The following is a 15,271-nucleotide window of genomic DNA, read 5'->3' on the forward strand; positions in this document are numbered from 1 at the left end:
AGCTATCAGCCCGGAACCCCGCCCTCACTTTCCCCTTGAACCTTTGCAGCAAGACCATTGCTCTCTGGTCTTCGTGTTATACAACTCACCCCCACCTCCACAACCACAATCATGTGTCCGGTACCCTACTCTCCTCAATCCCCATTCCTTGAGAGAGGAAGAAACTCAGCGCCTGTCAATGCTGCCGCATATGGCGATGATGAGTCGACAGTATGCAGCGACGACTCTAGTGTCGTCTCCTCCGTATACAGTGACAGATATTGGATAAGCCAGGAACATTGCCCTCTCCAGTAAGTGTGCCCAGTCTCGTTTGCCGGAGGGCATGTGCTAATATTTGAGCACCTAGTCAAGTAGAGAAGAACGAGGCGGGCAAGCAGGTATACGAGGCTTGGAACATCACCTATCTTCCCGGCCAACGGGAGGTATTGGGTGGTTTTAAGGCGCTCGGGGTGGGTGTGCATGAATACCAACAAACCGAAGCCAGGGTGTCAACAGTTGCTCAAGCATCCGAACAGTCCGTCCTTGCCAACATGTTCTACGACGCCGTCAAACAGTATCAAGACAAGCATCGCCGTGGATGGGCTGGCCGGATCCTCCGTGGGAAGCAAAAGACATATGAAGAACACCTTGACACGATCTGTGGCAGCCTTCCAAACGAAGTCCAACACGCCATCACAGATTTGCTTCTTGACAGAGGGAGAGCGACATCGACCAGTTACCGCACTCGAACCTGGACGCTTGTAACTCTCCGTGTACAGAGCTTTCTGCGATTCTCCGGCGCGGATCACGCGGATGTCCCACAACCTCGTCGTCGATTGTGGAAGAAGAAAGCCGCCATTGGAAACCAGGCCTTGAGGATCTCTCTTGTTATTCGAGGTGGGGAGACCGGGGTCAGCAAGACCGCTGATGGCCTCGAGGGATGCCACCAAGATTCCAACCCCTGGGGGCGTGCTGACGAGGCCGAAACGAGCGAAATGGCCCGTGAGAGACACCGTCAAAGACGTCTCAGAGTGGAAGCATCGCGGCCCAAACGCACCGAATCGCCACCATCATATCGATCGACTTCTGTATCACCACACAGAGAGCGACGGAGCTTCGCATCCCCGCCCTCATACACAAGTCGTCCAGATCGATCTCGCGGCCGTAGCCTTTCGTCAGAGCAGGTCAGACATCGCGTCCAAAGGCGTGACCGCTCAGAGGACAGCATATCAGATAGCTGGCCATCGCCGTTCGGCCGCGATCCGTATGGAGCTCCAACACCCCCGGAGACATATACACCGCCGCCGGCAATCTCAGCATACAGCAGACCATCTGTGATCCCCCCTCCTTTGCCAACACAATTCCCTCTTGGTCCTCCCATGATTCCTCGTTACCTGCCACCTCCGCCACCCCCTCCGCCAATGTCAATGTTGCCGTGCAAAGCATGCCAAACCCTTACGCCATGCATGCACTTCCCCAACTCCCACCGATACCAATGCCATCGGCAACTGATCAACACAGTGAACAACATCCCCACCCATCCGCCTTGCGTCTTTTGCTTTGGTGGCATGAGCCCGTCTTTTCCCCCTCCTCCGCCTCCCCCTCCGATGCCATCTTACTACCCCGGCCCAATGCCAATGGGCCCGCCTCCCCCTCCACCTCCGGGTATGTGGCCACCACCGAGACCTATCGTACCACCTAGCGGACTTGGCGAGATGTGCGGTACGTCTGCGCTCATGGCAACCCCACCACCACGTCAAAGACAGGACCTGGTGATGAGGACATCAGAATTCCCTCGCCCCGATTGTAGAACAGAAATTGCTCGCGATGCTATGTCCGACTTTGACTTTGACTCGTTCTTGAATGACGACTTTGATCCCCCTTCGCTACCGCCGCTGCCTTCGTCTTCATCATCCTTGTCATCATTGTCGTCTAGGTCTTCCTCTCCGGTACGTCGGCCATATAGGCCCGCCAGAGTACAGGATGCCGATGAGATTAGTGTTACTTCGACCGAGGTTTCGGATGAGGATGCACGTTCGGCTCGAGATGGTGATGATGGTCAGGTTCCACAGCTCAAGGAAGAGAAGACGGTCTTAAAGCCTGAGGTATAGCGGTTGCGCTTCTGGGGATAGGTGGACATGGTGAATCGGTGCTTCATGCTACGATAATGATGCGATGATATGGCTTTGCTCTTTCATATGTACCTTGACGGTTTTGTTGGTCTATTTTAGGGTCTGGGCTACAAAGTAGCTGTCATCATGGTTGGTCGTCATGGTTGACAGGAGGGACTGGGAACTGGTGGGATTTGATGGTTCCTTCAGGCGCATTTCTTGTCTGTTTGTTGTTGTTTTGTAAGGAAAGTATCCTGATGCCTTAAGTATCGAAAGCCACACTGCGCATAAAAAAAGGTGAAAATAATGAAGAGAAAGTTTCACGTTCACATCTCACTTTCACATCAAAAAGGTGCCTGGTTTACCGGCCATTGGCGTTCCAAAACGCCCCACCAGTCGCCCCACAGCACCCGCACCACGATCATGTGCAAACGAAAACTCCGAAAGTGGCCCGTGCAATTAACCAACATCACCGCAATAAAGCACGTGATATCGGCATTTCACTTGCAACCACTGACGAGACGGACAACTCACCGCCCGATCAATCCTTGGCCAGCATCGAAGCTGGCAAAAAAAATCCCAAAGATTTCGCCGCTGCTTTTCGAAATCTCGGCCTTTCCCCGTCACCACCACCAAACCACCCAACAGCAACCACAACACCACCTCCCCCACCACCGAACCAACCAAAAAAATGCATCTCATGTACATCCCCACCGCCGACGGCCTCGGCCGCCAGTACACCCTCAAAAAGGTCCTCGACAGCAAAGTCACCCGCTCTGCCCACCCGGCGCGCTTCTCCCCCGACGACAAGTGGTCCCGCCACCGGCTCGCGATGCGCAAAAGATATGCTGCCTTGTTGGATGCCGCCGAGAAGAGTATGTCGCGTTCCGTCACGTTTTTGTCGAAAAAGAAGCTAACCTACGCGCACGTAACAGAGTAAAATAAACATTTACTTCGCGATCGCATCATCCAGTACGATACCAAAAGCAGCAAATAAAACAGCGCCGAGCAGGAGGGAGAAGTGTAGGAAATAGGTCGACAGAAGGAGATACCCAACAGTGCTATTACAAGGTCAATTCAGCGCTCCATTTTCTATCCATCACCCAATCAAGACTTTTTGGCAGGATTGAGAGGAGGAGGAAGGAAGACAAGTGGTTTCACTACTTGTTGCCAGTTAAACTGGAGCAGAACGTGAATTGGAGGCGGAGGAGTGGACAATCAATGCCGATAGCAGCGAAACTGTGCTACCAGCGCATAATCATACGAGGAAAATGGAAAAGGGCTCTGTTTTTCTCTAGGTGTTCAGGGAGTTCATACTTTGTGGAATTATCCCCTAGGTTGTCATTGACATTCAGGAACAATACACACACACAAACCCACATCTGCATTTTTGTGGCACCATCGCAGGATGTACACTTTATTTTGTTTGTCTATATGTGCTGTTTACCTCTTCTTCTTGGCGTTGATATTGCGACCAGCACCCACCTTGATCCTCCCGTTCCCAGGGCCCCTTGACCCGGTGAGAATACTGGGAAGATAATCCTCATCCATCAGATCTTTGTACTTTGTGCGGCGCTCCTCATCCGTCTTCCTGACGTACTCCTTTTGGTCCTCAGCCAGGATTAGCTCATTGCCCCAGCCGTTTTTGCCGCCTCCAACAATGCGCTTGGTGTTGGAAGAGCCGTGTGTTGGTTTGGGAATGCTGTAGACGTTGCCACGGTTGTTGAACTGAAAGTTCTTCTTGAGGTGCAATGTGAAGTTGCCAGACGCGTCCGTGCTGCATGACACACGGGTGAGGGTAGCCTGTCCGCAAGATGGGCAGAACTGCTTCGTGGTGTCCTTGCAGACCTTCCAGCAGCCGTGGCATCTTAGAACCCAGGTCTTGAGAAAGGTAATTTTGGTAAGGCTGGTGTCAAGCAGGCTGTGATATTGTTAGCTCATTGCTCATTTGAGCTCTCGCGCGAAGGTCACTCACTTCAAGTTGATTCTGAGCGCAACATTTCGCATGGCCATATCCGCCGTAATAAGAGCTGCTTGAAGAAACCGCTGGGTTTGTTGCTTTCCGGCGCCGCCCTTCTCCTTGGCTTGGTACTTCTTGATGTTGCTGGGAGCTGCGGGTGTATGTATTAGTGAACAAGAACTTCTCAGGGTAATTCATGAAGCCACATACTGATCCACCCTTCCTCGTCATCATCTTCCTCCGCCTCAGCCTGTTCAACCTCAGCCTTAACTGACGTCTGGTTCAGGTCAACCTTCTCCAATTCTTGCGCTACCCCCTCTGGTGTTGTCTCAGTCAATGGCGCATCCGCTTCAGTCACTGTTTCTGGTGCAGCATCCTGCTCTTCAGTTTTGGTCTCCTCCTGCTTGGCTGGTGGCTTTCCGTTCACGGTCTTTTGCGTTGGGTCTTTCCTCAAGCGCCACTGTTAAACCCATTAGCCTTCCCGAATATCCCAAGCCGCATGAAAGGCGCCGTACATCACCACCATTCCTCTCAACCTCCAACTCATACGTCAAGGCAAGGAGCTGCAAATCGGGCTTCGACAACACCTGCAGATCACCCGTCCTCCGCGCAAAGCCAGTAACAAACGCCATCGACTCGGGCTTGGGTGTCCTAAGCTTGATGAATGGCGCAAGCGTCGTCTGGTATCGTGATCGGGTGGCTTCATCGCGAACTGAAAGACACAAAAGTTTTAGTGAGGCAGTCCCAAGATGTCAATATTCCCAGGGCCACACACTCTCGGACACAACCGCTGGAATGGTGTACAGCTCCTCCGCCTGAGAAAGAAGCGTTGATACTGTTGGATCGTTTCTGATAATAGCGTTGGCATCAATCACCAAGGAGTGGACCTGCTTGGTTGAGGTCTGGGCTGGCTGTTCTGCGACGGGCGCATTCTCGACGACTTCGGTGGGGGCGGGGTCCTCGATCTTGGGCGCTTGAGCGCTGGGCTCTGGTTGTTGTTCCATGTTTTCGATTGGCTGGATCCTGAAGATATCGAGCAGAATATCGAGGAGTCCAAAGATGTTAGCGATTCGATCGTTAGGCCGGGGCGCTCAATATCGTGGTCGTCCTGGGCTTGTGATGCATGAATTTCCCAAAAATTCATGTGGGGTTGAACTGGCAGAATTTCCGTTCCCAAAATCCATCCCACACGAGCCGAAAGGCGGTCAGGAATAAGACCCACAAGACCCTTGGGCCCACTTTGGACTTCAAGGCGTCTTGGCATTATGAACTGTCCTGCTTCATTCACTCATCATGATCACCGTCCTTATGAGATAGGAGGGATCCTCAAATCCTCTCAAAGGTGATGATGTCCGCGAAACTATACTGAGTTCGTTTGGCTTCGTGGCTCTTGCGTGATACTCTGGGTTTTCGGTGCAAGAAGTTGTACATACTCGGTGGAGGGGTGATGAAAACACTAACATGGATGACTCGTAGCAGGTCAAACACAAAACGTTGAAGCAACATTGTGGTAGGTGAACAGTGTTCTCTTAATGGGGGCTTTTATAGCAGCAGAAAGCTTTCCCTTGTCAATTCTGACTCTTGTTTCCCTGGTCCGTATAAACCTGAAGGCGTTCCAAGCATTTTTCAACTTCATGGCAACTGTGGTGATCTCAAGAGGGTTCGAGTTCTAAATAGCGTTAGAGCAGTTACGACAAAATAGGCATCAACCTTGGGCGGTTAGTCGTGGCATAGATGGTCAATTCATTCAGCAATAGTAACAATGAACCTTCATTTCTTCATCTGCATTAAGGAGAGTATCTACCTCGGGGTATACCAGAAGCCAAATTCCAAAAAGCCAAAACCACCAAAAACATACAACACCAGGGATTCCCCAGTGGTCACCCACCTGAGTACTGGTCTGGCGGTCAATTGCTTAACTAGGGGAGAGCGGACGGGATCCCGTGTATTCAACTGCCTATGGTCGTATGTGCTTGTGTTCACGGGATTGCGAGTTCAAGACACCATGATTCTGCTCCATATTCCAAATGAGTGTCATCATGTCATATCAGTCATTACCATCTCTCTTCTCCATCCCCACCATGTCTCTACAACCTCGTCCCCAAAACCACACTATCAGCAGAAATATTCGACTTCTTGGGAGGGTCCTCAACCCAAGGGACACCCCTGCCAGAGTCACGCTGGGCAATAAGTCTGTTCTTTCTCTGGCGCTCACGATAGAACAGGAAAGCCAAGCCAATGATGGCAGCGACACCAAGAATGGAACCAATCACCGCACCGGCGATAGCACCCTTGGAGAGACCGGTCTTGACAGACTCAATGGGGGTGTTGTTGTTGTTGTTGTTGTTGTTGCCGTTGTTGTTCGATGGGACAGAGCTGCTCGATGGCTCTGGGTCAGCGGTGTTGAGAGGAGGACCATTGTCGCCGTGACCCGGGAGGTTGGTCGGGAGACCAGTGGCAGTGGGTGCCGGGACGTCGTTCTCAGAGTCGGTTGCGTTGAAGCACGGGATTGTGTCTTGTGGGAAGTCGGCAGCGCGGACATATCTTGATTTGGTGTTAGTACAGACACCTGTGATGGTAAAATGGAAAGAAGGACTCACTGGATGTCGGCACAGGCATAGAAGGTTTGGTTCTCTGGCCGGTCAAAGTCGGCAATATACATGAGCTGGATGGTCGCATTGGTTCCGGGGGCAATGGTCGATGGAGGGTCAGGAATGGTCAGACAGGTGTGCCCTGGATCGATCTCTGTGATGGGCGTTGTGTTCAGGACGAAGCCAAAGTCCTTTTGCTCTTGGGGGTCTGATGAACGGCCATATTGATTAGCATCTCTCTTTGGCGATGGCAGTAGCCAAAGTTTGAATTTTTGTATAGGCGTCGATATGAAAGGAAATAAGCAAGGATGCAAAGATGCACGTACCATTATGGAATGAGATGCTCATCTGGGCGTGGTAGGAGTCATCTTGGGCTGTCAAGGCTATTCTTCCGCCGCCTACAAGCAATCAGCAAGTGTTTCCTCATTAGAATGTAGACCTAATGATGTCAAACATACTCAAAGGAAACTTCGTCCGTTCAAGAACCCTGTGGATAGAACCACAAGGCCCCTCATTGTCAGTGTGCTCAGACCAGGCTCTGTCAGGTGGCCACATGAACGAGGCAGGGCCCATGTTCTCCGAGGCTGCCAAAACACCAGTGGCAGTGGCTGCAACGAGGGCCACAGCCTGCTGAAATCGTCGAACCATTGTGTTGTTTGGATAGGGTGACCTGATAACAACGAAGTTATGCAAAGAAGATTGAAGATGGTATCCCAGGAAAGATTGAGAAGGGTGCAATGGTGTCAAGCTGGATGAGAAGCGGGGGAATGACCACTATTCGGCTAAGATGGAGGATGCCGCTTGTGCAGAGAAGGATAAGACAGGAACATGCCGGTGGCCACTTTGGTTCCGTCCTCCTCCTCTTTTATCTTTTCGTCAGTCCTGCCCAACCACCACCCCCACCACACATCACACTTTCCAAGACTCCGACATGTGTTGTTACCAATGCCGTATGGTAGCGTATCCTCGGCATAGCAACAACTTGCCCAGAACTTGCGTTCTTTTTCTGCTTTCCCCGCGAGATGGGCGAGAATTGTTCCTGGCTGCTCCGCTCTAGCCAAGATATGCTACAGGTATGGGTCTCGACAAAGACAGGAATCCGGGTTCTGCGTGAGATAACGTCGCCGGAAGCCGAACGATAACTTGGCATGGCAGCGGTGTGATGAGAGTGAAGAGTGTCGACCAGGCTGGGCTGTCAGTCCAGTGACTCTGAGTTTTCAGCGAACCGCACCGAGCCCCTCGTTTAGGCAGTCAATGATCTGATTCTTTTCAGTCACCGGCAGGATTGACCAACAGTGGCATTCAATGGTACCCTCCTGCGAGCCCTCCCATTTGTCGTGATGGGATCTGGGAGACTTGGCAATCAGATGATCAGATAAATTTGATCAGATAACTTTGCTCGGCGCAGTGGGCACCCATCTTATCAGATGCATCACCGGAAGCTGATTGGTGGTTGTCAGCTCCGGCGAGCTTGGGTCCACTTCTGTGAGCCAGGATGTTCCACAGAATGAAGAGCCGACATCGCAGAATGCCAGAATGTGCCTCACAAATCCAGTTTGTCGTGAAAAGATACCCGGAATTTCTGATTGAATCCTTCAGCCGACTTTGAACTGCCAAGTTCGTTAGGTAATATCCACCCTCTGCCGCCATGCATCCCTGGCCACCCCGAACCGTCTGACCCGACATTGGGTTGACGCTCGACGGGGTCAAGGACCATCCTCATTCGACAAGGGTACATTCAGATATATTGAGGTACACCCGCCTCTACCTTTCTCGTAGCCAATCCCAAAACCTCCCCGTATTTACCTACTTCATTTGACCCCATCCTTCCCTCCCAGTGCAGGCCCCATCTCTTGCCCTCCTCGTCGTTATTTCTTGCAACATCTTCAAAATGCGTGGTCTTCAGTTTTCCGTCCTGGTCTCCGCCTTCACTGCGACTGCTGTTCAAGCCGCTGTTTCTCCTCAAGACAATGTCGATGTCGCTGCCCTCTTAGCCCGCCAGGCCCCTGGCACTCCCCAGTTTGAATGCCATTCCGACTGTGGTACGTTGACCAACCTCAACCAATATCTCACCCACACCGGCACCTCTAACAATAGCTAACACCTGCCGTTACAGGAAGTGCCCTTGGTGGCTCACGCTCCGGTAGACATTGCGACAACTCCACTTGGGTCGAGCTGTTCGAGGACTGTCTCGAATGTGCCAATCAGTTCAACATCTGGCGCCATTACGGCAATGGTTTGACAGCCGCTGCTGAAGCTTGCGGCTTGTCTGCTGTCCCATCACCCTCGGGCGGAGCAGAGGAGCCAGCGGCCACCACAACAGTCACTCCCGTCGGCTCTTTTGTCACCTCAGAGGCCCCGGTTACTGTCACTGAGGATGCTGATTCGTCTTCTACCTCTGACGCCGCTGAACCCTCCATCACCGAACCTCCTCAGACAGGAGCTGAGACGACCGCACCCGCCTCGGCCTCCACCAGTGTATGTTGTTGCCTTCCCCTGAAAGCCTTGGTGCCTCATCGCTAACCTGCGGGCGTTCAGGAGCCTGTTACCGCTGGTGCTTCCGGTCTCGCGTATGTTTCTGTCTCGATGATGAGTGTCGGGACTCTACTTGCGATGTTCATTGGCACAATCAGCTGGTAATCAGGAAGACCCAAGTAATGGCCTTGAAAGAGTGGCACATAATAATGGTTTGGATGTAATGTTAGATAATCTTTATCAGTGACCTGGCTTTCCCTTCGCACCACCTATCGAGATCACCAGAGTAGCCCATCATGTATCCAATTCTCTCATAGCATCCTGGTTCATTGATAGTTGACGTCTCCACCTTGCCAGCCCGTTTCAAGATCAAGCAGAACTCGTCAGCGTCATTGTACAGGCCCATGCGGAGACAAAATATCTCTTGGCCAACTGTCACCGTGCCATCATAGAGGTATTCCCGGCAGTCTATAAACATCAGCCTCTCGTCCCCATTGACTGTCAGTAGAAGGTCGTAAACAGATGCAGATTTGGGGTAGCGCAGTATCTTGGGATCGACATGAGATCCCTGTTTCATTCGTCCGGCGCAAATAGTTCCTGACAAAATAACGTGCCCCGATTCGACTTCTCCCATTGCGTCTGGACCAGCTAGGAGTACGCTTGCATCCACAACGCTGCAAGCATCGTTCTTAGCCCGTTGTCGGAATTTGTTCATGGCGATGGGTCCGTCGATTGATACCCATGACCAGCTTGGCCCGCGCCACCGCTGTGGTACCTGCTTATAGCCGACAGACCACCAGCATAAATCAGGTAGCAGCGTGCTTCTCCATAGTCCCGCAAGATATTCGTCATCCGGCCGCAAACGTCTTTGGATTTGTTTGGCCACTCCTGACAACGCTGGTAGCTTGTCTCGTGGATATGAAAGACTTAGCGCTGTGTAGCACTCTACTGCTCTCCCCCAGGGCGTCTCATTAACCTCGTGGTTGGCGGCTTCTTCAAGACTCTCTGGCTTCTTCTTGGGTGCCTTCAAAGCAGCCTCGGAGAGAGAAAGTACGCGTTTGTCGAGTGGCTCACTGTGCTTTGGCCGGTAATCGTATCGCCCAACCCCAGGGTGACATTCGCACGTAATGAGTTCTGCGCATTCGAAGAGGAGCTCTTCCTTGGTGAAGTGCAGTAATCGGCGAGATAGAAGGCGCTCTTGAAAAACCCAGGCTCGTGTCAGGAGCGGAAAATACTTCCTTCGGTTTTCGTGGTGGTCAACTCCCCAAGGCAATGGAAGATGTCGATTCGACAGGTCCGTTCTGACCAGCAGCTCGTAATCTGTTCCGTCTGGTCCTTTGACTGTAATTTCTTTTGGCCTTCTTTCGGTAGGTACGTCTCCATAGAATCCACCATTGTCATCTTCTGATGCAGTGGCACACTATAGTGGAAGAAGAGATGCTGTTAGTGAGGACCCCAGAGAGAAAGGGAAAGAGAACAAACCAAAGTAAGATGGCTATTCTCGTAAATGAAGATCATTTCAGCCGACTGGTGCTGCCAGTCCGTTTCCGAGTCTTGTATAATGCACAGAGAGTCGATCCACAGATAGTCAAATCCTAGACGCCTTGTAACATCAATGGCATGTTGAAATGTTGCGGGGAGATTGTTCCAAACAATCTCCTGGCGATTGGTCTCGAGGGTCCATGATGTAGTCATGCATTTCGGTCTCGAACCACCCCAGCAGTGGGGAAGACACAGATATGGCTTCGACTCACCGGGACGTGGCTCATACAACTTGACGGGTAGTTGGCGAACATCAAGAACCCTTGCCGGTAAATTTGGAGCTCCAGACACCCTACCACACATTGAGTGTCTTTCCTCGCAAACCTTCAACCAAGCCTGAACCTTGTCAAAGCTCACGCCATAATCCTTGCTAGGGCAGGCCAATCTTGGGCCCCAAATAGGGATGTCAGGAAATGGAGATGGCTTCCCAGGAGCGGTCAATATCTCAAATGATATGGCATTCGGAAGGTAGTACGCGGAACCTCCGGCAGACGATAATAGGTTAGACCATCTCGGAAGTACGAGTGAACCGTCGTTCTCGACTTGCCAAACCATAAAGTGATTGGGTTTGTTGTCTGTGTCAAAATCTGCACATTTTAGAATCCCTTGCTCCACACAGGCTTCTCCAACCGCGGACGTAAACACGCAGCGAGCGCAAGTACTTGGGTAGATTCCTCGTGAGCTCCCAATCTGAAGGCAACGGTATCCTGGGAGGGATTCGTCTTTAATCCTGGAACAAGAGGGGCATGACGAGATTTCATTCGGACTTGGTGGTCTTGAACGAAGGCTGTCGAGTATATCGTTGATGTCGTTGAGATCGTCATCGACATTCGCCATTTTTCAAAGCTGCAAAAAGGTGATGTGCGGGGTTGGCACTGTTGGCAGGCTGTTGGGCAGAAAATAGAAAAGAGGGGCCCCCGGTCCACCAGCACATCTCATGCAACTTGTTGGAGTCGGAAGGCACTCTCACTTCCTCTATTGCATTAGACAAAATTTACGACCTCTTTGTTAATCTCAACATCAAATCGCTTCCAATCCAAAATACCCCGCTGCTTGATCTGATCGGGTTGTGAGGATCAACCAACGCCATATCATACCGCTGCAATAGCTGTGATTTTTTTCTTTGATCAGCACAGGTATAGATTCTTCAACTGACACATCAACCGAACACCTACCTCAAAAAAGATCTTGTTCAACTCCATCAGCGCGATTCGCTTCCCCAGACACTGGTACTTTCCATTCCCGAACGCAAGCTCCAACACAGAGTTCATCAACTTCAGCCGCTCTGCGTCGGCCTCCTCCTCTAGCCAGCGCTCCGGTCGAAACACGTCAGCATCCTCCCCAAATACCTCCTTCAATCGCATTACTCCCGAGTAGTTATGCGAGACTTGGGTGCCCTCCGGAACATGGAACCCGCAAATACTATCACCACCTTTCGGCACCTGCTTGCTGCCCAGGCCAACAACTGATGGCCAGGTTCGGTAGCCCTCGCGAATCATCGCTTGCAGATACGGAAGGGCTTGAGCTTCGACATCCCTAATGACCGGACGGCTGACGCGGCCGGAGGAGACACTCTCATCTATTTCCTTTTGGAGAGTCGCATACACCGAAGGGGTAGATATCAAGGCCAAGAGGGTATGTCGAATAGCTGCCGCCGTCGTAATGGAACCTGCCACACTGATTTATCTCTGGTTAGGGTCACCACATAGTATCGAAGAAAGGCCTCTTACATCTGAACAAACATATGCTGCACCAGCTCATCCTCCGTCATCCCACCATTGATAAAAGCCTGGAGCATATCCCGCCCTGGCTCTGCATCAGGTCGAAGCCGCTCCTCCACGCAACCCGTTGCCAGCCTACCGGGCTGTCAGCAAAAAGTCCCCCGAGCCTCACGAGAGGAACAACATACCCCATTAACCGGCCAAACCCAACGCCGTCCACGTCCCTAGGAAGCGCCAGATTGAACGGCCAGCGATAAACGATATTTGTCAAGGACGGCACAGCCTGAAGGAAATTCATGGCCGGAAGAGCAGAGTCATTGATCTCAACGAACTGATGCAAATCCCTATCCTCTACCAAGAACCCGAATGCCTTACCAAACGAAGCATCGCTAATGACATCCAACGAGAAGAAATGCGTCTTGGCACAAAGATCAAACGGCCGCAGATTGCCGGGCGAGGAGACATATTTGCTTTCAATCAATGCCACGAGGTTGAGCATTTGTCGATCTATACTTTCCTCAAAGCCTGTACTCCCGTTTTCTCGTCCGTTGTACTGTTTCTTTTGTTAGCTCTCCTCCAGTATGAGTTACGGTTGCAACGGTCACCATGGAAACTGTCCACTTACAGCCCCTGCCATCTTTGTCCTCAGCGCTTTGTGTTTCTCCTCATCCCGCTCACAAACAATGTTGTTATACCCCGGGATGATCCTCCCCGTCTCGTAAAAGACTCCTTTTGTGTAAGCCGAGCGCACGCTTGACATCCGGCGCAAGGTCTCCGGGTCGGTGCAAAGCAGGTCGTTGGGTCCGATTCGTACCAAGGGGCCGTATTTGGCGGCGGTGGCAATCATGTTCTCGTGGACCTTGCCGCTGGTGAGCGTTTTGATCATCCAGGCGGATGAGAACCTTGCGAGTGCGGGGCCGGGGATGTGACGGAGGCGGAAGTAGGAATTGTAGCAACGGGCGATGTAAACTGCCAGTGCGGTGGCTAGGAAGAGCCATAATGTGGTCATCTTGACGCTGGTGGTTGTTTGGGCTGAGTGGTTTTTGTCGGGAGAAAACGAGGAGCTGCCGTCAAAGAAATCGATGCCAATGTCAGCTCATTCTTGGCGGGTCATGCTGGCTGCGAGGGTGGTGATTGGTGATAGCTCTAGCTACTTCAACACTAGACCGCTACAGCGATTTTGTCCTTGGAGCTCTCAATGCTCTCTGGGAGTGCTAAGCATCAAGCGAGGTGGCATTCTCATGCAGGGCACTTGGTCACCTTTCCAAAACCATTAGCAGAATGTCAGCCACAAGTCACTGGCAAAAGGCAGTCACAAGAAAAAGCTTTGCCATGAACCTCATTGTAGATTGGTCAGTCTAGAAAGATCCCCTGAAACCGGAACGCCTTGTTATTCAGAGAAACATTCACCCAACCCTTTGTCTACCCATTTCCTTTTCCATACGCCCAACCCATTCCGACCCATTTCCAGATGTCGATTGAAACGGGGAAAACCAGCTAAGAATTGAGAGAAAGGAAGCTGATGCCGTGGGCTTAAGAAGCCGGGCCATGGTAGTCGCAGCGGTAGGAGCTGATACGGTCGTTCCACCAACCATTGCCATCGGCAAGGTTTTGGTCGTTCTCGTTCGAATACTGGGCGCCGGTGCAATCCGCACCACTATTTTGGTTGATGATGGTTAGCACACTGGCCATGTCATGAAGCGAAGAGGATGCACTTACTCAAACCAGTGGCAGTCGGATTGGTCGACATTCTCGTTGGCAATGGAGCTGATGGCATTGTCAAATTTGGCGGGAATGTTACCTGAGAATGGGACGTCAGCAAGAGTAAGAATATGAAACAGCGGATCGGAATACTTACGACACTCGCCGGTCCAAGAGTAACTGTGAGCACAGTCGCCCTGAGACCAGATGTGCTCGCAATAATAGATATGCATGCACCCGTCAACTCCGGGGTTGCACTGACCACGGTCACCCTTGGGACAGAAAGACTTCGTGGAGTCACAGTTGTCGCGGGCCTCGACCACCGAAGTGTTGTTAAAGTTGGCCGGGGCTGCAAGGACAGCGAGCCCCATGGAGAGGATGGTAGCAAAGAAGGTAACAGAGACCATTTTGGTGGTAATGAGAGGCTTGGGCAAAGGTAAAAGAGTGGCGAATGGGTGGTGGGACAGGTTAGATGTTTGAGAACAAGAGAAGAAGAAGATGATCCTGTCGAGCCTGGGAGAGAAGAGAATTGGGAGGGCGGAAGAGAATTGGGAGGGCAGAAGAGAATTGGGAGGGCAGAAGAGAATGGGAAGTGCTCGATATATACTGGGAATTTGTGACCCACGCTCTACGCGTGGGGCCTTGCGAATTCCGCTATCTGCTCGCAAATCTGGTTATCTCGAGCGAACAGAAGAGTAAACAATGATCTGTTTGCCTGCTTGGTCTCCACTTGGGAACAAGTGACAAGATCAGATTGAGATTGGGAGTCACAGAATCTCGGCCAGTGATGTCGTTTGGGCCGGCCGAGTGCGGCTCTGCGCACGTCATTGCGGCTCTGCTCGGCGTCGTTGCGGCTTAGATACGGTTGGAAGATTTTATTGGAGGAGAAAAATGCGTGTGTCTGGTATTTTCTTGGCAGAGGGGAGTTGGGATGAAAGCAGGAAAGGCAAGGGGGTAATAGAGGCTTTGGAAGCACACCCCTCTCCATTCACTCAGCTAAGCGGGCTCGGGGAGTCCAGTCCTGAGGAGGATCTTGTTCAAGAGCTCTGTATCTACGGGATATGGCAAGGAACAACTGACCACAGACAACAACGATGATGCTTTGGATTGGCCGAAAGGCCACCTGTGGCGGGCAGCTCTGGTTTGGAGGGACTGATATCATGACTTGTATGAACGGATATACCCATTGTC

The 15,271-nt window shown here is 51.8% G+C and overlaps 7 protein-coding genes across 7 annotated transcripts, besides 1 other annotated feature; 2 read left to right on the forward strand and 5 right to left on the reverse strand.

Annotated features, from left to right (window-relative positions):
- Window positions 1-111: 111 nt before the first annotated feature.
- PODANS_2_6750 (uncharacterized protein) lies at window positions 112-2,090 on the forward strand (the record flags this gene model as incomplete). The annotated part of the gene is made up of 2 exons (XM_001911418.1): window positions 112-290; window positions 347-2,090. 2 exons carry the CDS (start codon window positions 112-114, stop codon window positions 2,088-2,090), a joined length of 1,923 nt encoding a protein of 640 aa, XP_001911453.1.
- Window positions 2,091-2,781: 691 nt separating this feature from the next.
- PODANS_2_6760 (uncharacterized protein) lies at window positions 2,782-3,030 on the forward strand (the record flags this gene model as incomplete). The annotated part of the gene is made up of 2 exons (XM_001911419.1): window positions 2,782-2,965; window positions 3,026-3,030. 2 exons carry the CDS (start codon window positions 2,782-2,784, stop codon window positions 3,028-3,030), a joined length of 189 nt encoding a protein of 62 aa, XP_001911454.1.
- Window positions 3,031-3,533: 503 nt separating this feature from the next.
- On the reverse strand, window positions 3,534-5,054 carry PODANS_2_6770 (uncharacterized protein; the record flags this gene model as incomplete). Its single annotated transcript, XM_001911420.1, has 5 exons — window positions 3,534-4,011; window positions 4,066-4,201; window positions 4,261-4,510; window positions 4,566-4,762; window positions 4,826-5,054. The coding sequence occupies 5 exons, from the start codon at window positions 5,052-5,054 to the stop codon at window positions 3,534-3,536; spliced, it is 1,290 nt and encodes a 429-aa protein (XP_001911455.1).
- An 843-nt stretch (window positions 5,055-5,897) lies between these two features.
- Window positions 5,898-6,022: a sequence feature (rRNA 5S).
- A 115-nt stretch (window positions 6,023-6,137) lies between these two features.
- Window positions 6,138-7,289, reverse strand: PODANS_2_6780 (uncharacterized protein; the record flags this gene model as incomplete). The annotated part of the gene is made up of 4 exons (XM_001911421.1): window positions 6,138-6,594; window positions 6,651-6,849; window positions 6,968-7,039; window positions 7,100-7,289. The coding sequence occupies 4 exons, from the start codon at window positions 7,287-7,289 to the stop codon at window positions 6,138-6,140; spliced, it is 918 nt and encodes a 305-aa protein (XP_001911456.1).
- A 2,053-nt stretch (window positions 7,290-9,342) lies between these two features.
- On the reverse strand, window positions 9,343-11,495 carry PODANS_2_6790 (uncharacterized protein; the record flags this gene model as incomplete). The annotated part of the gene is made up of 2 exons (XM_001911422.1): window positions 9,343-10,536; window positions 10,599-11,495. The coding sequence occupies 2 exons, from the start codon at window positions 11,493-11,495 to the stop codon at window positions 9,343-9,345; spliced, it is 2,091 nt and encodes a 696-aa protein (XP_001911457.1).
- Window positions 11,496-11,785: 290 nt separating this feature from the next.
- PODANS_2_6800 (uncharacterized protein) lies at window positions 11,786-13,377 on the reverse strand (the record flags this gene model as incomplete). Its single annotated transcript, XM_001911423.1, has 4 exons — window positions 11,786-12,335; window positions 12,448-12,932; window positions 13,107-13,229; window positions 13,282-13,377. The coding sequence occupies 4 exons, from the start codon at window positions 13,375-13,377 to the stop codon at window positions 11,786-11,788; spliced, it is 1,254 nt and encodes a 417-aa protein (XP_001911458.1).
- Window positions 13,378-13,912: 535 nt separating this feature from the next.
- On the reverse strand, window positions 13,913-14,487 carry PODANS_2_6810 (uncharacterized protein; the record flags this gene model as incomplete). Its single annotated transcript, XM_001911424.1, has 3 exons — window positions 13,913-14,036; window positions 14,099-14,180; window positions 14,238-14,487. The coding sequence occupies 3 exons, from the start codon at window positions 14,485-14,487 to the stop codon at window positions 13,913-13,915; spliced, it is 456 nt and encodes a 151-aa protein (XP_001911459.1).
- Window positions 14,488-15,271: the final 784 nt, after the last annotated feature.

The sequence above is a fragment of the Podospora anserina genome, chromosome 2, assembly GCF_000226545.1.
Source record: "Podospora anserina S mat+ genomic DNA chromosome 2, supercontig 2".
Lineage (NCBI taxonomy): Eukaryota > Fungi > Ascomycota > Sordariomycetes > Sordariales > Podosporaceae > Podospora > Podospora anserina.